The sequence below is a fragment of the Chaetura pelagica genome, unplaced genomic scaffold, assembly GCF_000747805.2.
Source record: "Chaetura pelagica isolate M959 unplaced genomic scaffold, ChaPel_1.0 scaffold255, whole genome shotgun sequence".
NCBI lineage: Eukaryota > Metazoa > Chordata > Aves > Apodiformes > Apodidae > Chaetura > Chaetura pelagica.
This window is the reverse complement of record NW_009953311.1, coordinates 504,957-525,504: the sequence shown is the minus strand read 5'-3', so window position 1 is coordinate 525,504 and position 20,548 is coordinate 504,957. Positions and strand designations below refer to the sequence as shown.

Genomic DNA, 20,548 nt, shown 5'->3' with positions numbered 1-20,548 from the left:
AAGTCTTTTATATTTTTCAGCATATTCTTTTGTGGGAGTGCTCTTTCCTCCAGATCATCTCTACCTCCAGAATCTTGATTATTGAACCTCATCTCTGCAATGGGACAAGGCATTGGAAGGTTTTCATTAATTATGAAAATGTTACAGGAGCCATTTAATGGCAATTCGAATGTACAAATAACGGCACCAGCTAAATAAGATGTGGTTCCCACAAAGGGAGAGCTATTGTAGCCATTTACTTAATTAATATTTTCCTGTAGCTTTTATAAATAAAGAGATACCAATTGTAGTTTCAACAATGTTTTTTTGGTTTTGTGTGGATGGACACATGAAATACTTTTAAGCACACATGGAGAGCATAATATTTGCTTTTTCTGCGACCGTCTGCTGTACTGTGCTTGGAAGTAGTTTCATTAGGTACTATACTGTACTGGAAGTGATCTTATTTAATTCATTGTTTGTGTCATATTTTTTAAGTCTTCAGACCTAGACTTCTCACCTAAAATAAAAACGTGATTCCCAAAGTCTTTATGAGAGTATTACTCAGAATAATTTAAAATATGGATTTAGGAATAACCAAAAGTAGGTATTATCTAGAAGAACTTGCAAGTGTTGGCATCCTTTCATAAAGCAACTCAGATTCCATTGCTTACTATTTTCCTCTGTATCTGCAGTGATAATACTGATTCCTGTAAATTTGCTGATTGAAACTCTGGAAATATGGGCTCAGCCATGCACAGTTCTCATGTTAGAATTTAGGCAATTATGAAGATGTCTGTTTCATTCAAAATTTCAGTAATTGTGTCTTTCAGTTAAAAAGGTAGTGATTTCTCATAGGAATCATCTTTGGGTAGTCCTAGCTTTATTTTTCTACAGATTTCCTATTAGCTTAATTAAATACTAAACCAGCTGCAAAATTGGGTGGCTTATTTGCTGTGTGATACTTAATTTTCTTTATTTTGGAAAAAGTGATAAAAATTGCTGAAGAAAATACTAGTCTTCAGAATAAATATGTAAAAGAATTGTTAAATAGACTGCCTTTAAGAAATACTGGATTTTCTTCAGCAGGCTATCTGTAATGGAATGAGATTAAGAGTGAGAAAGTATAGTGGTCACCCAGAACATGTAAGGTTCTTGCAATGATTCCTGTGAAAGTCAGAGAAGCCATACCTCAGGAAAAAAACTTACACTGGGCTGTATGAACAATTCTTCACATTCATAAGAATTTTCAGTATTCCAGCCCAAATTACAGATATTAGGCTCGTGAAGTAGTGTAAGCATATCTCTTGTTACCAGGAGCCAGAAAAGAAAATGTCAAGGAATGAGCAGAACTGGAGGTGCAAAAGGAAAGCCTGGCAGCTGTCGAAGTTTGCATTTACGCTCCATCTTCAAATAGGAGTGGGTTTGTTTCTTTTTCATTTAAAGGATGTATTTGGCGTCATTGTTGCATATTAAGAACATAGTGCAACTTGTTCAGATTTAAAGTATTCATTGAAACAGTGAGTGATTCTTGGGAAAATCTGTGATTTTATGTAAATTCTTGTAAAAATTAGTACTCTGGTCTTTCTTGATCTGACTGGCCTAACATACGGAGTAAAACGAGGTGTTACAGTACAGAAAACAGTCATCATACTGAAATTTTAAGAGAATTTATATGTGAGGAAACTGGATTGTTAAGCTGAGATGGTAATGACTTGTATCTTTTTGTTACAATTACTACTAACATTCCTTGTATTTCTAATGTAATCTTTTAAGACATCTGCATATTGTGGTTTTATGGCTGAAGGTGTCAGTAACGTGGCACTTGACATAAATCACTGCTCTTCATTTGGAGGTTTCTAGATGTCAGGTTTAAGTTTAATTTTGAAGATAATTGTGCTAAATGTGAAGAATATAATCAAAGCATAGAGACAAACTTCACTTATCCTACGTGCACGTGTGTCAGTATTCCTCTTTCAGTTCTTCTGTCAGTTTAAACTTGTATTTAAAAAACAGATAATATTTCAAATTGCCACCATGAAGAAGAGTGAAGTCTGTCTCTGTGCCTTGCCTGAAAAATTCTCTGTGTTAACGTTTAGTTTTTCTTAATCACTTGAATCTGATTTTGTCTTTGTCTTGCAGCAAGATCATACAATCATAGTGTTCTTGTAACAATTTTTTCTTTTTAAGTTTTTGGTACCTGTCCTCAACTTTAATACTAGTTTGAATATACTGTGTTCAGAAAAGCTGAAAGTCCTTTTCCCTTGTAAGTAGATGACTATACTTGTTCATGCCATAATGGCACCGTTTGTAGAATGGGAATAATGATACTAACTTCTTTTCAAAAAGCTCTTTGAAAAGTTATATAAACTTCATTTCTTTATATAAAAATAATGATGTGGCTTTAGTAACCTTTCATTATTTTGTCTTTGAATTTGTAGATAAATCTGTGTTTCTGACCTCCATGCAAGTTCAGCATGAACTTGCCCTGGAAGTGTCTGAGCTAGAGTTTAACTCTTCTGTGGCGTAAAAAGTAGTGCTGATGTGTCTTATCCCCAAGAGTTGGAGATTCTTACCCAGGGTTTTCGTTTAGACTCGTCTTTAGTCTCTAATAATTCTGAACAATGACATTAAAAGTGTATTTTTAATTTTTGTTCATGGGTAAGTTCCAGAAAAGAAGTGAAACCTTTTCTCTAAAGCAAGCACCAGAAATCATTGTTTAGTTTAGATTTTTTCAGTAGTTTACAAATGTGGGTGTAGTGTAGAGATGTTACTCTAATCTAAGCCCTGGACATGCTTTGGAAAAAGAAAATCACGTGATTTGATTAGAATTCTCACTTCTCTCCCAGTGCTCAGAGACTAGCAGTGTGCTGAAAAGAGACGGTTCCCGGGGAGAGAGCGACTGATTCATACTAGCTCACTGCCTTCGCTTGCCATGGAAGCATTCCAGCATCAGCTACTCACTTTTACTGGGGGTCTGATCTGTTTCTGTATTCTGGTAAAATGCATCAGATTTATGAAGTGTATGTTCGCACATATCTGGAGTGCTTTGCCTCAGACTTTCTTTCGATCACTGGGAGAATGGGCAGGTAAAGAAAAATTTCTCACCTTGAAACTGAATGATGGATTGTTAAATTACTAATTGGGATATTTCCTTGCATTTCCTTACCCTGTCCCTTCAGAGCAAAATACAGTTTCTGTTAGATGTAGTTTGCTTAATTTGTTTTTGTGTTATCCTATTAACTTTGGTTTTATGAACCTGAAGGTTTTGCATACTTGGGGAGAATAGAAAAGTAGTCAAACTGGTAACAGCGCACGCATCTGGTGTGTAGATGAGAATTCTATCCCCGTGCCTACTTGTGCTTTTTCTGCACTGCAAATGTTTGGTTGAAATAGCATTGCCTATACCCTCAGTTTTCTGATACGTGAAGCAACTAGTGTACGTCTTGCATAAGGTCTTCACTCTTTCAAGCAACTTTTCTTTGTTCCAGGTGAATTTGCTCCAGTTTGTTGTTTCTGAATTGGTGACATATCCTTAATGGTATCATTAATGAGCCAGATCTGCTCAAGCCTAAAAAGTTGAAAGGCTGCAACTTGGCAATACTTTTAAACGGGTATTATGCATTCTCATAGAATAACAGAAACAATTTAGTAAACACCACCTTCTGCCTCCTGATCACTGATGTTTTTCTTAAGTTCTTCAGTTTATCAGTATTAAGCAAGAACGAACAGGTACTGCAGTGTCTGAGTTCCTGGGCTACAGATGTCACTGATGGTGGCATCATTTTAAGAAGTGACACAAACAGTACTGTTGTGCTTCGTTTCTTTTCTCTGCATTATGTGTCTGGGCTGAGTACATGTTTAACAAGCACATCTCACAGTGGATTAACAAGAAAGAAAATCCACCCATTTGCCAAAGACCTGCCTGAGTACCTGCTGCCTCTGAAGCAATACATAGCTCTGATTTGTATTTAAGTGAGGCAAGGACCTCCATTCTATGCATGAATGAGGAGCAGCACATGGGTATTTCTGTAAAATCCTTGTTTCCACTGAAGCAGATATTTTATGCTCACTCCTTTTATAAACATAAGGTCTTTTGGGCCAGTAAAATTAATAATGCTTGGATGATTTGCTATAACACATGACACACAAGATCCTGAGAATCATGAAAATTAAAATTTGGGAGGTGGAAGCTTTTTTCCAACAGACTCTTGCTTTTCATCTGCGGGTCTTCTAGAAAGCTAAAGATCCGCTGCTGCTTAGCCGTGGAGTCTCTTTGTGAAAAGATAAGGAGCTACTGCTGCTTAGCTGTGGAGTCTTTTCTCTGTGAAATGAGAGAGTAATTGCTCTTGTGTTGTTAACAAACCTAACCATTCAAAATTACCTTGCTTCCCCAGTCTCTCTTGCAATTTGGAAGTCAATCCACATTTTTAGATACCAAATAATTTTCAATTTTACTGTGAAAACTGAATCTGCTTTAGTGTTTTCTTGATTTTTTTCCTTTATTTCTGGGGTGATAAGGATTTTCTTTCTGTAGTTCCTCTTTAGTATCTGTTTGCATACTGTTTGAAGTTCAGAGTGAATAAAAATGCTGAAGTTTGTTTGCTTTCCCATTAACACTAAATCTAAAGGGAAAAGTAATAGGACAGCTCTGAAGGAAAAACCTTTTACAGATGATGGTAGATCTGCTGTGATGTTTCCTTACATACAGATTTCTTGTATGAGAATGTGTTATATCAGCTTCAGTCACCACTTCATCCCTATCACCTACTATTCTGCCACCAGCATATAAGTGAAAGACTTGCAGACCGGAACTTGTAAAAATATGTATATCGAAGAAAATTCTACCACCTCTTAGACGATTGACTTGTTGAGTGGCTCCCACTGAAAATCAGAGTAATAACCTAACTACTGCGTCAGATGGGTTACTGTGAGGAGGGGTTTGCTTTGAAGTGCCAAATGAAGTAACGTGAAAAAGTCATAAGGAAATAAATTTCTCAAAAGGAAGGTTTTGGGGTTTAGTAGGACTGGTTAGGCTACAATGTTCAGGTAACACCGATTATGAAGATTAAAGAATTAAAGAAAGAATAAGCTCAATCAGAGCTACAAATGTAATCCTGATTCTTCTTTTTACTTTCTCCAGTGGTCACAGGAGCAGGAGATGGGCTTGGAAAAGCGTATTCCTTTGAGGTAAGATAGATTAGCGTTTCATCTCTATGAGCAGAATAACATTAATCAAGTTCTGAAAGAAAACTGGTGCTACATTTCAGGGGAAAGTCATGCATGCTCCAGTGGTTTTGTCAGACCAAGAAAATAAAAAGGAAATATTGAGTAATTCAGAAGCTCTTATTTTTTCTGTCCTGGGTAGGAAGTCAACTACAGTGTCTTTTTTTACCCAGTTTCGCAGCTAATCTCGCTAGCTTTTGCACTTGCAAACACATGTTTAAAGCTGTATCTCAAACAACAAATGAAGGAGAAATCTGTGTAAAATAATATAAAACACAGGGAAATTATAAGTAAACTTAATGGTTTAATTAAGAGTCTATAGCTCTAGGAACCTCCAGGAGGAGAGAGAAGCTCTGTGCTGACCCTGTAGCTGCCACTGTGCAGCTATTACAGCGGTCCCTCTATTCACCTGTGTTAATCAGTGCTGAAGGCAGGGTGGCTTTGTACTGTCTTGCACCTGCCTTGCTATTGGTGATGGTGGCTGGATGGTAGATTTTCTCCTTGGCACTTTCATTAAAAACTGGATCCCTTTGTAGAAGGTAAACAGCAATGAAACATGAGTTGTCTTCAGAGCTGAGGTGACCAGGTGAAAATTAGCAATAGCCTGTAATAAGCAAGAGTTCAGATGTGATGTTGTGTGCTCATAAATTATAAAAGGTATCTCACATGAAAGGTTAATTAGTTTGTTTTTTAATTAATTTACAAGATTTTTAAGTTAGTCTTTTTAAGAGTATGCATTGTTTAAGCATCTACATCGTGATTTTCATTATGGAAGTGGCAATACAATAACTTCTTTTCAAAATGCATTGAATGTACGAAGTACAAAGACAAATAGCAGCTATTATAGCACAGCATTTGGCACAGTTGTGATAAAGATCACAAACTCTTCTGTGGGAAAGAAGAGAAAATGTTGCCTTCTGTCTTCTTTCTGAGTTGCTGTAGTGATGAGCAAATGGGTAGGATGTGATGTATACTGAAGTGAGGGTGATATGGAATGGGGTCAAGACATGGGGAGGAAACATCAGAAATGACTCAACATTTTATTTAGCACCACACTTCTGGGTGTAGTCACGTGCACATGCAGCTTGTTTGAACTTACTTTGTGTATGGGCACCTGGTGATATTTTATCCGTGTGATGGCTGCAGGCACTTGTGAATGTCTAGACCAGAGCCTCTGTCATTGTTCTGCTTCCTTTGTACTCTCTTTGTTATGCAGGAGAAAATCCCATTTAAAAGGCCAGTTACAGCATGTGGATTGGCTGCTTTTTACCACTAGAAAAAATGGAACAAGTACTGTGTTTTTGTTTTGTTGTTTCCTTTGGTTTGGTTTGTTGTTTGCTTGTGTTTTGTTATTGGTTATTTTGTTTTTTAACTTGGTTGGAACTGGCTAGATTTTGTACAAGGTTTGTTCATTTTTTTTGGCTTTTATGGGATGATTGAGAGCCATCTTTGTTCATGCTGAGACATACCTTCCTCCTGAGGTGGTCCCTTAGATTGAAACTGTGGTCAGCGACTGCTCTATGGGGCAGATTCCAAACACACACCACATGAGCTCATAGCTTGGCATGTTATCTTGCTGGCTGGGGTCAAAGCACTCACTTGTGTGTGACTTGTGGATAAATAAATCTGACCCTGCTGTTTTAATGTCTGTGTACCTTTGGAGTTTCTGGCTCAGCACTATTCTCTTGCTCCTCTGATGTCCGGGTACAAAATTCTTTCATGTTCTTCTGGCATAGGTCCCTCTGGTGTTGTGGGCTGATATGAAGTCAAGCCTTGTTTGAGGGGCACAGTGTCTGTTCTTTTAGTCTGAGCTCTGACACCAGGTGATTAATCCCTTTCTGATATCCTGACCTCACACATGGGCTCATAACGAATGTTATGAGCAAACTAATGTAAGTGCCCCACACTTTTGGTAGCACATGGTATAGGAGTCTAAGGAGAGCAGTTCTTGTGTTCTGGAAGGCCAGTGGGATATTGCTTTCTCTCTTCAGTGTGTTATGTGGAAATGCTACTAGGTGGTCCATTGAGTAAAACCCAGCAAACTGTGGTCCAGGGAAAGATTACAATATTTACTGATTCAGTACCTTTGTTTACAGCTAAATACAGGTCTCTGCAAAATCTGTTAAGCTCAAGAGTTGACTGGGGCTATGTGAAGAGCCCAGCAGCTCTGAGATCTCAGAATAGTACTTTGTTGATGACAGGATGCAGATTTATCTGAGCTAATTATTGTACCTTTCATTTTCTGACGTTGTGTTGAGAGGCAAAAATACACACACACGACTGGAACTTATCCATTTCTGCATGCAGGTCCAAGCTTCCATGAAGTATTTGTCAGTATTTCTAGCACATCAGGTTGATTTTGAATTACTGACTTTCTTAAGCATAAAGATAATGACTTTTAAGTGATTGTGGTGATGTCAGAGTACTGGGATTTGGGATCTACTTTGCTATACTTATTTCGAAAGCCAAGATTTCTGTTAGATTTTGTCCACTGGTTCTTGGGATGGAGGGCATTTAGGCTCACCATTAACCATCCTTTTAACAAGGAACAAAAGTAAGTCAGCTGTGAGCATGCTGCTTGGCTGTCACATCTCTACTCACCTGTTAGCTTTTCAGGTACTGGCACAGTCTTGTTTGTTCTGTTTTTCTGATGTAATAACTACAGATGTGCTTTAGCATATGGTATTGGCTTAGCACCTCAAACATACTGGGTTTATGGACAAGGCCATGCCATACTCAGAGACATATGGTTTGACCTCTGCACACTTCTTATCTGATGCTAGGGCACAAGCAGGATGCTGGTGGCTCGCATGGTCACTTTTTGTTATTGTTAATAGTCCGTAACTCTTCTAAGTCAGTCTAGTACTTGTGTCTAAATGAGTGTTTTAGCAGACTATTTTGAGACAGGCACTGAATTCATTCATTAATACAACAGTTTCTCAAATCTTAAATCTTTGTTTCATTTCCTGAAAATTATGTGTAATATTAGCAGCAATATAATACAAGCTAAAATAGGATCAGAGTTTTCCTGCTCCAGTTGCTCATGTAGTCTAATTTATCCACATGGTCCTGGATTTATTCCTGTAAGTAGTGCTGTTCTACTTGTATTGCACAGGTGCAGAGCTAGCAGAAGGCTTGCAGAACCCTCATGTCCTGTCATCTCAGCCCTAGTCTGGTGGACCAAAAAGGGTTGGCAGATTTGAATCATAGAGACCTTACAGGTCTCAACCCCAGGGCAAGGAAAGAAAAGGAGTGAAGCACTATTCTGGAGGAAAGAGAAGAATTTCTTTTGTAATAGGTAGAAATTTACAGTAAGCAGCAACAGATTCCATAAAGCATCATATCTAGTCATTTGTGTACAATATAACCAGTTTCTCTTTATTACATGCATTCTTTGAATCTAGGACCTGTGTCTTGCCTTTGATGAAGATTTATTGTTTAAAAATTCACCTCAGGCTGAGCTTCAAACTTGCTAGAAAATGCAGAGTGACTTTACACTAAGTTAATGTTGATGTGAACTTGTTAACAATGGCTCTGAGATTTCATAGCGCAGCTCCTGCTTGATCTCTCTTCATTATTAGCCCAATTTCTAAAGACTAGGTTGTTATAAGTCCTTATGACTGGAGTGGGTGATCTTAGATTTTAGTAGGTCGAGAGGTTCTGAAGCATTTTAGTCCTTTGCCACTTGGAGTCAGGATTTCCTAGCACAAGCAGCTTCACGTTACACTGCTGGGAGCCGGTGCTTATTCTTAACTGAGAGGGGAAATGCCATCCTCTCACGTCAAAGCCTTTTTATTTTAGGAAAATTCTTTGTACTAAAGACTTCTATGCTGAAAGTTATTTTTATTTTAAATACGGTAGTGTTTAAACTGATTTTACCTTTGCTGTGGGTGGCATGGAAATACTTTTCTAAGCACAGTGCATTTTGTTCACTTGAGGGTGCCTTTGAACCTCATGGTACTTACCATGTTGTGTAAAACCTGTTTCTGAAAAGGATGCAGGTTTTCTGTGTGGTTAAGGAAGCAAAAAGAGTAGTCAGGTATTTAGTCACTTTTGCCTTGAGAAATGACTCTGTATATGATATGGCTGATATTTAGTTTTGGGTCTGAAGGCACAAAAATTAAAATAATCCCCAACTATAAACCGCCAAGTGACAGAAAGGAGCAAGTGACCATGGAAACAGTCAAGCTCATTGTGGACAAAGGGAAATCTGCCAGTATGTAGGCAATTAGAGTTCTCTTCCTGAGAACATAAAACAGAGCCCTTAAAATAAGCTTTCAAAACTCCCAAATGCCTAAGTCTGTGCAGATCTCTTTGGAGCACCCATCAGTTATGGGAGAGGGTCTCCAAAAGCACAGAATTGTGAGTACAATCTTTGTGCTGAAAATGCAAATCGTCTTGGCTGATACATTTAATAGATGCTCTATCCTTCCTACTCTGGATATAGTGAATTTCTTAACAATGGTCCTTATTCCTTAATATTCTCTGCATTGTTTCAGAAGAGGCCAACTGGACAAACTCTTCCCCTCAAATAGGCTTAATGAGAAAGCTTTGCAGGGAGTCAGCTATGGAAATGAATGGGTCTTCAGTGTGTGGACTTCACCAGATAGTTTCTTCTCCTAAGCAAACCTGGTACTTCCAGATGACATAGGGTTTATCTTTTGTGTTGACTAATTTAGCTCTCTTTCTCCTTGCTTTCTTGGGCATTTTTCTAGTTTCAGCTTTGTTTTTCCTTTCTTTATGCACACAACTCCATTTAGATTTTGCTTTTTAGTAACTTTGTTTCACAAGATGAGGCCATATTTCTCTCTCAAGCTTTGCCTAAAACTCTTTAACTGGTGGGAATGGAAGGCCTCGGAATAACAGGAGAAAAGCATTCTCCTTTTGTTCTGCATTTGTTCTGCACATGGTAATACTATACTGACTATAAATGGACTACTGTGTTAAACAGTGTTTGCAGCTATAAATGTAAGCTATTGCCAGTGTTTTTGTGGATCTACATTTGTGAGGTTGTATTTTTAATTTTTATACAAGGACTTCACCTTTTTTCCTTATTTGTTTTGTTTTGTTTTAGTTTACATCAAATGAAAGAAACAGCTAAAATTTATCCATCTGGCCTGCATAAGATTTTATTCTATTAAAAAAAAGTATAATAAAGTCCAAATACTTTCATACTCTTGAACCTCCAAATCAATATGCTTGTTCTGTTTTCTCAGGATGAAAAAATGTGAGGCTGTAAGGTGATGTTGTGAAGTGACTAGGAAGCCCTTGACATATTTGGCCTCCCAAATCCAAGTAAAAATGAAATGTGTTTCTAGGAAATGTCAAGTTGCTTTAAAACCCTGCAAACTTTCATTCATTTGAAATTGGCTCAGATTAATTATTTCTGTTCACATTACTGGGGTTTGATTGTTGTCTGGTGTATTTTTCTTGTAGGGGTCCAAGATTATACAGTGAAGGAGATGTTTTGGAAGGCTGTTAGAAGCCTGAGTATTGTTTGGCCTGGTTTTAATATGTGTTGTTTTCCTGTTAGGCAGGTAACAGGTGAATTAAAGCAATTAAAAAAAATCCATTGTGTTTTTTTTTTATTGCAAAATTGTAAAAATTGTAAAAATTTTTGCCACCCTACTGCTTTTTAACAAATTTTATATTCCTATCTTGCAGCTGGCGAAACGTGGATTAAATGTAGTTATGATAAGCAGAACTCTAGAAAAACTGCAGAGAGTAGCCTCTGAAGTTGGTAAGTGTATGTCTCATTTTCCCATTTAGCAGGCTGGCTTTACAGGGATCTGGTGGTCTGCTGCTTTGGAACTGTATCTAGTACAGTGGGTCCCTAGATATTGCTACAGATATAGCCCCCAGATATTTCTCCAATGCTACAAATATTTTCTAGTATTACTGTGTTAGTTGAGCCTTTCTGGTCATGGGTCACTTTAAAGACACATACTGTAATTCAGACAGTGCAATAGATGGGATTAAAAAAGTGAATGTGGGTTCTTTACTGGTTTCAGGTGCCTTGAAAAACTGTGAATAGAGGCAAAGGAGATATAATACTAGCATTGTGGAAGGAATCTGTGACAACAGTTTGTGCTTGGGATAGAAGAGTTACGTTTGGCTAGTTCTTAGAATATAGCAGAGGAGTAAAAATTAAATCAAGGTACCTTTAAAAAAGTTTTCTTTATCTTTTGATAAAGCGGTTAAATAGTATGTCTTTAGAATTAATGTTTCACTTCTTTTCTTCAAATGAAATAAGCCGTTTACTGCAAGGAGTGGCTTGTTAAAATACTTGACAATTGACAGTTATATCCTCCATTAACTTTAAAGATTTCTGTAATCCAGGTTATTCTTCCCACTGTCTCTTTTTCTATGCATGGCTTCTATCCACCAGATTCCTTGGCTCATAAGTTCCTGTGTTAAGCATGTGTCCCTCCAAGACTACACCTCTGTCAGAAAGACTTGTCTTTAAGCAGGCTTGGCAGCTGATTCCAACAGAGTATCAGGTGTGGAGAGAGCAGTACATCTCTCAGGATTATGGCAGACTCGAAGTGGGTGAAAAAGCCTGTAACTTCTGAACCGACAGCAACCAAAATAAAGGATTGGACTTGAAATTTTCTGTCCAATTTCTCTCTCTTTTTTTCCAGGTATATACTTGTTTTCCCTTAGGAAGCAAGGTATCAGTCTCTATAAAAAGCTGTATCCATGAGGCCAATGTAACTATGGGCTATACTAGACTGTCTTAAGTAAATAGCCATAAAAAATAAACCTGTGGGAATTAGGTTAGCTCTGATGTCATTGTTGTGTTTCTTTACAGATTGATGTTAAAGAATTAAAATAATAGAAGCCTGGGAAAAAAAGACGGAGGTGTTTTTATAGTTTCTTTGCATTGTAATTTATCCTCAGAGCAATGAAAACAAGATTCCCAAGATAGCTGAGTAAAGAAAAAATGTGGTGGAGCCCAGAAAGATAACACACTGTAAATTCTTTTGCACTATGATTTATTATAAGGCCATCCACAGGCTTTCTTCCCAACAGAGCCATCCTGTGCTGAGTTGTGTGGGAACACACGAAGAAGGACTGACCCTGTCTCAAAGGGTACTGCTGAAATAGCCTACAAACCCTCCTATACCCTCGGCAAAAGTGACCTCTGACTTCTCACATGTCAGGAAGCTTCCCCTGATGGAAGCTGGACTGTCCATGTAGTCCAAAGTGCAGCAAGGTGTATGCCATGAGCCCTGGAGCTCATTCTACATTGATCAGGTTTTCATGCCATGTTCAGCTGCGTTGTGGGCATAAAGAGGTCTTTTCACAAAACTTGCTGAAATCGTTGGCAAATCCCTGTGAGATCATTCCATGGTTTTCAGTGGGTTTTGGCAGAAGCCCAGCTTAACTCTTGTATTACTTATTGTGTCAGGTTGGAAATGAATACCTAACAAGTACATGCCATAAACGAAAGGAGAGGAATATATAGTGATGAAAATCACAGAATATCTGATCTGGAGGTCACTAAAATCAGCAGGGAGCTGTGGATGTGGTCTTACATTAAAGCTTTGGAAATGTTCCACTGAGACCTATTTGCAGATTTAGCCTTTACTGTAATTAAGCTAAGTAGTTATTGGGTTGGAAGAAAAATGAAACTTATTGTGATTATATGTGGGTAAATAAACAACAAAAAATAAAAATAAAGCAGAAACTTAACCAGAACTGTTTTACTGTTTTCTAGATTTTCTAATTCTTGCTGACTTTTTCTTTCTAAACTGTGTCAAGCAGTGTCTTGCTCCAAGTACGTATCATTACCCTGAACTAACATGCAAGGAGAGTAAGGCACAGATACATACAGAAAATAAAATTTGTTGTAGGCAGCCTAAATTTGTTGTAGGACTGGACACGTTACTTGTGTTTTCTTTTTCTTAACACCTGTACCCAGTTTCTTTTTCAAATCAGCTGGATGCCATAATTAAGACTTGTCTTACTTTTAAACCTGACAGTATTATTTGCCTGATCATACTGTCTCATTCAGTTTGCATACTGAGTAGTATAAATGAAAGGAGTCTAAAGTGTGGATAATTCCACAGGCCTTAGTATTTGGCTTTCAAACAGTCCCTGAGGCCACAGGCGTGCCTGTGAACAGCTCTCAGGGCTGTAGCAAGCAAAAATCCACAACAAGAAAAACATTTATCTGAAGAAGCACTGAAATTGAAAGCCAGATTCCATCCACCTGGACAGGAAAGCTCTTTTAGACTGAGAGAAAAGATAACAAACTCTTGTGAAGGACCATTTAAACCGGAATACTGCTCATTTAACACATTTAGTATTGTGGTCATGAAGCATTGATCAAACAAAAAACTCAGGAGATTAGAAATGGTACAAAGCTGCACAATTTTTTTATTTCTTTTGTTTATACTTCCTAAGCAGCCTGTGGAGATGGAGCTAGGTCCTGACTGAGCAGTTGCACTTTAGATTCTATTTATGACTGGGGTCTGTACTGTTTAACTGTTAATGCCAAACAAACAAAAGCAGCTTCTGTATGAGATAAAACTTTTTCACAACAAATGTAGGTTTTCCTATTTTAGTTATTTGGGATTTTGAATTGGGTTTTTGTTGACGTTGGGAGGTTTTTTTGTTGTATTTTGTTTGTTTGCTTGTTTTTGTTGTTGTTGGTTGATTGGTTGTGGTTTTTTTGAGAAGAAACAAGTCTGTGTTTAAGGCAAGATAAGATGTGTTGTTCTCAGAAAGCCACAGAAAGTACAGCTACACCAGTTCGGATTAGCTGAGTGTGTAAATTCCCTAACTCAGGTTTGGTAAAATCATACCTGTTGGTATGCACTGTAAATAAACATCGCTCCACAGAATTCTCAAGAATCAAATGCGTCTTTCTCCCACTGAGACCCATAACAGTACTAATACAGTTACCTGTGTTCACTGCTGCAGGTTCTGTGCCTAGTCTGGTCTGCAGTGTCCTCTGCCCCAGTGTCCTCCTTCCATATTTAGCTCTGAAAGCTAAGCAGGTAACAAGCTGAGATCATTGACTAGTGTAAAGCGACTCACCTGGCACAGCCTTCATCCTCGAAGGTTGACAGAAATGCCGGTTGTGTCCTGCTGATCACTTGAGGTAAAGTATTACTGCTTAGGGCTGTTTTCCCAATACACACTGCTACTTAACTGGGCCGGGCTTCAGGGCCTTGACCAATGTTCTGAGTGCTCTGATAACAAGTAGTGATCCCCATGTTATTTTGTTCACTGAGTTTGTGTTCTTTCGTATCATTTATTGTCTTTTGCAGTTCTGCGTTTACAGTAATTATTTTTGTTTCTGTTCCATTTTTGAGTTATTTCTGAAACTTATATTTCTGGATAGATATGTTTCTCCAAAAGACTATAGAAATGTAGCCAGAACTTGTGCTTTACAACCTACCAGATGTAAAAATATTTTTCCCCAATCTTAAATATTTTTTAAAACCTCTTCCTGTTGTTAAAAAAACTACTCTTTTTGCTCTCCTCTCTGCAAATTTCCACTTAGGCCATTTTAGCTCTTAATATTAAGATTTTGCTGTAGTACTCAGTGGATAAGTAACTGGCTGGATGGCCAGACACAGAAAGTCGTGGTCAATGGCTCAGTGTCCAGGTGGAGGTAAGTGACCAGTGGCGGTCCTCAGGGTTCAGTATTGGGACTGGTGCTGTTCAACATCTTTGTTGGAGACATGGACAGTGGGACTGAGTGTATCTGCAGCAAGTTTGCTGACAATACCAAGCTGTGTGGAGTAGTTGACACCCTAGAGGGAAGGGAGGCCATCCAGAGGGATCTTGACATCTGGAAAGGTGGGCCAGTGCCAACCTCATGAAGTGGAACAAGGCAAAGTGCAATGTCCTGCACCTGGGTCAGTGCAATCCCAGGCACAAATACAGGCTGGGGGAAGAATGGCTGGAGAGCAGCCCTGAGGAGAAGGACTTGGGAGTGGCTAAGTGCTTCACATGAGCTGCTAGTGTGTGGTGGAGCCCAAAGAACCAACTGTGTTCTGGGCTGCATCAAAAGAAGTGAGGCCAGCCGGGCCAGGGAGGTGATTCTGCCCCTCTGCTCTGCTCTGGTGAGGCTGCACCTAGAGTACTGTGTACAGTTCTGGTGCACTCAGCACAGGAAAGACATGGAGCTGTTGGAGAGGGCCCAGAGAGGGGCCATGAAGATGATCCAAGGGCTGGAGCACCTCTGCTATGAAGACAGGCTGAGAGAGTTGGGGCTGTTCAGCATGGAAAAGACAAGGCTCTAAGAAGAGCTTATAGCAGCCTAGCACCTGAAGGGAACCTACAGGAAAGATGGGGAGAGGCTTTTCACCAGAGAGGGTAGTGATAGGACAAGGGGTAATGGTTTTAAACAGAAAGGGGAGATTTAGGTTAGACATCAGGAAGAAATTCTTCACCATGAGGGTAGTAAGACACCTCCCTGGAGGTGTTTAAGGCCATTTTGCATGAAGCTTTGTGCAACCTGGTCTAGCGTGAGGTTCACAGTAGGGAGGTTGGAACCTGATGATCTTTAAGGTCTTTTCCAACCTTAACGATTTTATAATTCTATGATTCTACTTCAAAATGGTCTCATCTTCCTACAAAGATCAGTTCTTACTCAGGTTTTCAGCTCTTCATAACTCTCTAAACAGAAAAGGAGAGATTCTGGCAGGCTGCATGTCCTAACCAGCTTTGTGCTTCTTCCTGATTTATTCTCCTCTCAGTAAATTTTATAAGGCAGCATATCATCCTGTCTGACAAGTGGGATTCCCAAGTGATCTGAGGTCAGAAAGAGTTAGATGTATCCTTCTTAATGATACATTTTGTAACACATTGGATTAAACTCAGTTCCAGATTCTAATTTTCCTTACATTAATTTTTTCTTAATTTTTAGAAAAGACAATAACCTGCTCTGATTTGGTTTGAAAACTTAGAGCTTTTTTCTTCTGACATGCTCAGGACTTTTAAAAAGAGTTGGAATGGCTCCTGTCTCCAAAGACTGTCATAAGTCTTTGTCACAAAGAGGGAGAGACAAAAGAAACATTGGAAGTTATTTTTTGGCTGTCTCCTTTGCAGAATCGTTATCATTTTCTGAAGAGCTATCCCTGCATAATTCATTTATCAGCATTATAGTTTTATTGCTTTTTAATATATTGTTTTATTCTTAAAAGAGACAGAGAAAAGCCATCTGGAGTACTTGTTTGTTGGCTGACAGTGCTGGTTGCAGCAGTACAGTTCTGTACAGACAAGGAGATGCAGAAAAAGTCCAAATGGTTTGTTTGATCCTCATTTTTATATTGCTGTAGTTTTGGCTGCCCTTCTTGCCTGCAAGAAAGACGGCCACCACATCACTACAGTTTTTAAGACCATCTCATATTTTTTTTTATTTTTTTTATAGAGATCTTCAGTGAGAAGGTCACTGTAGGTGTCTACTCCAGCTGTTGCTCTACTTTACTGCATTTATAGTCACAATATACTTTTCTGTAGAGTTGCACCATTCCCCCAGCCAGGGACTACTTGGGGGTAATTTGCCACTTGAGTTGCTTTTATAGGTTGAAGATTCAAAGGCTATTTTGCCCCTTTAATACATACAATTGCAGCTTGGAAAGAGGGCAAGAAAAAGGGCATTCCTTCTTCCTTTGTTCTGTCATGGAGACAGATGCCCTTTAAAATTGCACACAAGACACACCCCACATTTCAGATCTGGAGTCAGAGAGCCTGCTGTTTCCTCAGACCACTTGTGTTGCTTGGGTAGCCTAAAGTGGTTGAGGCTTGCACTGTAGTGAGGGGCAATGAGGAAACAACCAGGAGGGAACAACATCCCGATGCCCTCCAATGCAGGCTCTGTTTTGTTGCAAACTGGTCTGCTGGACCAAAGCCAGCTTTCTGCCAGCTTTGCAATCCCACACAAGCTGGAGCAAGGCCTCTTCCTAAATTCTACATGTATGCAGGAATGAGGCAAAGTTTCTGAGTAGAAGGTAGAGAGTGATTCCCATTCAAGGCAGCACTCCCTGTTGCCTGCATGAGAAAATCAGGCTCCAAAAAAGCATAAAGTTTCCCAAACAGGACCAAAAAGCAGATTTTCTGCCATCCACAGGCACCTGAATTACTGCCACTTGCAGAGAATCTGCAGTCCTGTCACCTACTGACTTATCCAAGCTTCGCTTGTCGCTTTTTCAATGAACTTCATCTGGATTTCAGGTTGCCCATAAAACTTGAAAGCAGGTTTAGTAGGAAGAATTTACAGTGTGAGCATCTAGTTAGAGGAAACCTTACTGGGCCCCTTTAAAGGGGAACTTTGCCTTTAAAATGAGTAAGTAAGAGCCTCTACCTCTTTTACTTATGAAACTTCATTGAAAATATGAACAGCAATGAATCAACTGCTGGGAAAAATGCTAATGTACAGCTCAGCTCCGCTCTTGCATACCAGTGACACTGGAGAAATCATACACATTTCCCTTTCCCTTTTGTGTAAGTTTACCTTGTAAAATTTAAGCTGTACCCTTCCTTAAATGCCTTTTAGTCCTGCAAAATCCTAGGCAACACTCTGTCTGTGAAATGCAAATGTCAAAATAGGGGAGCAATTGTTTGAAGCTAATGCAGAAAATACTGCATCACATCCAGCTCTGTTTTCCCATCATCCTACAGCAAAATACAATCTTCGCTTGTTAATATGTTCATCTTATACATGAAAACACTTTAAAACAGTTCTGCAAAACTGTGCTTATGTAGAAGATCTGGCACCGACGTTCACTTATTTAATGTATGCTGACAGTGTTCATTTATAAATATTATGATAACCAGGGGGAGAACTCCTGTATTGTTTATTTCTGGGATATTGTTCTTGCTGAGGAACCAAATGGTGCTTAGATTTTGTGAGGGAACTTCCACTGATTTCAAGGCATAAATTCATCTTATATTTGCCAGACCATTTCCTTGAAAACAACTGGGTACAGTGAGAGTGTTTTTCTTGTGCTTTGCTGTTTCTAAAGCAATAAAATTAAAACAACTGCTTACTGTACAGCAGACATTACTAAATGAGACGTCTGATTGTTTCTCTCATTATTTAATTACAGCTTTCCCCTCTCTCTGAGTAGATGCAAAGGGGTTTTCTGTTTTTTTCTTAATTGCAGAGCAGGCCACTGGTCAAAAGGTGAAGATTATACAAGCTGATTTCACAAAAAATTCAGTATATGAGAGCATTGAAAAAAGTCTGCAAGGTTTGGATATTGGTGTTCTGGGTGAGTCACTGAAGTCTGTTAATTGAAGAATATTTTATGGCTGCAGTGTATTAAACAGAGGATTGTATAAATTATGCGTCATAACAACTTGCTAGCCAACACTTAAAACCAACCGTACAGCTTCCTAATGCATTTGAGCATTAGTTATAGAGAAGTTTTAAAAGGGAAATAAGATTCTCCAAAGGCTTTCTGTATCTTTCTACAGTGGTTTCTTTACTGTGAAATCTCTTCTGCTGCTTTGTAAGCAGTGTCCAGCTTGTGGGGTGACTTATTGCCTGTTTGGCCTCAAGGAATTAGTTTTCGCTATTGGTTGTTTTACAGCTGTGTGCAATTCTTATACTTAATCTGAGAGGAGCCTGTGGCTAACGCTAATTGGTACCATCCACATGGCAACAATGAAAATGCAGGTTTTGGGGGAAATTGTGTGTGTGTGTGTGTGTGTGTGTGTGTGTGTGTGTAAAGCGAATAATCCTTTTAATAGTGAAACAAATGAAACAACAACACTCAAACAAAGAAACAATACCCTGAACTGTAGCAACAGACTATTTTTCTCTCCCTGAAGTCAGTCCTGATTAGTACCAATGACTGCCGTGAGAACAAGATTCAAAGCATTTCTCTTCACATAGAGCTCAAAAGCTTCTGAGTCTCAAGGAGAATACAGTTGTTTAACTAGCTGAACTATGCACTTCATCTAGATTTGATTCTTATCGTTATTTTTCCTTTGATTAGTTAACAATGTTGGAATGCTTCATAATCCCCTTCCATGCCGCTTCCTTAATGGACCTGACATAGATGAGGTAGGATTACTCTATGGGTGTGTACTTCTAGTATAACGATGAGGAACGGTAATTCCGCTTAACAAGGGACAGATTCTGCTCCTGCTACAACTGGCACCTGTTTAACTATGTAACAGTTGAGTGGGAAAAGAGTAGGGCCTGAAGGAGCGTATTTTAATTTGTTTTTAATGCTCAGAAGCACTTGCAAGAGGAAAAGAATGGTAGGTTTCAGATAAATTACAGAGAGCCCAGCTGGCCTGGTTGTAGCAGGGCTCAGCAGCCCTTCTCACTCACTGTTCACCTGTAATGTAATGGGGTCCAGCCTTGTCACAGCCACAGCTGAAGTGTTGGGTTCTTGTTAGTATTATTAAAACTTAATTTATTTGGAACACCATTGCTTAAGTATGTGAAAAAAAATTTAAAAACAAACCTCGTTCAAACACAGTTTACTCTTTTTTTTCCCTTTTTTTCTTTTGTTTGGGGCGGGTTTGGGAGGGATGAGTTGGCACATGTCGAATAGTTTGACAGGATTGAGGATGTGATCAAATTTTTAATTGCCTTCTTGTTATTTACTTCTATAGTATTAGCTGTGAAAAACCCCAGAGTTTCCAAATGTATTTCTTGCTAACACCTGTCTCAAGACAGGTTTACATATAAATCAGAGGTCCCCAAGCAGGCTGTTTCCCTCAGAGCTGTAGCTGTTTGATGACACCTTTGTTGCTGCTGTGACTTGTGTTTGCTCTTCCTGGGAGGACATCTCTACATGGAAGAGCTTTTGCTGCACAGAGCAATCTCTGTGACCGAGAGCCACTTGGTCTCAGCCTGGCACCCCCATAATTTGCTGTCGATTTGAGTCCAGCATGGTGCGCTGGTGCCATCACTGCCTGAACACCATGTCCTAGGATCAGGCTGAGCAAAATGTAGGATCCAAAGTCAAAGGCATGCAAAACACCTTTGAATGGCATGTTTAAAATAAAAGGAATTGGGAGCCACCTGCCTTAAGTATCCCACATCATAGGCACAGTCAGTGACAGCTGGAGTCAAAGGGTGTCTAAGAGCAGCTGCCTTGCTAGAAAGCTTTCCATTTGGAATTGCTCACCGTGTTACCTAGATATGCTGCAACTCTCTGAAGTGAACTGTGAACTTATTGTTTTCTTGCTTCCTACAGAACCTCATCAACTGCAATATTATTTCTGTTACAAAGGTATGTAACATGGTCTCATCTATGTTACATCTGTGATTATTTTATTGGGAAAAAGCTGGTTACACACAAGAGCTACCAACTAGCTTTCCTATGTATTTTCACTTAGTTTAACTGCAGGTAGTACTTTTCAG

The 20,548-nt window shown here is 39.0% G+C and overlaps 1 protein-coding gene across 1 annotated transcript in view; it reads left to right on the top strand.

Moving 5' to 3' along the window:
• Nucleotides 1–2,914: 2,914 nt before the first annotated feature.
• HSD17B3 (hydroxysteroid (17-beta) dehydrogenase 3) overlaps nucleotides 2,915–20,548 on the top strand; it is a 24,090-nt gene continuing 6,456 nt past the window's right edge. Inside the window, exons 1-6 of the mRNA XM_009998071.1 lie at nucleotides 2,915–3,068; nucleotides 5,123–5,169; nucleotides 10,870–10,945; nucleotides 18,330–18,437; nucleotides 19,167–19,234; nucleotides 20,382–20,417. Of these exons, the coding sequence (XP_009996373.1) occupies nucleotides 2,915–3,068; nucleotides 5,123–5,169; nucleotides 10,870–10,945; nucleotides 18,330–18,437; nucleotides 19,167–19,234; nucleotides 20,382–20,417 (489 nt within the window). The remainder of the gene's footprint in view (nucleotides 3,069–5,122; nucleotides 5,170–10,869; nucleotides 10,946–18,329; nucleotides 18,438–19,166; nucleotides 19,235–20,381; nucleotides 20,418–20,548) is intronic.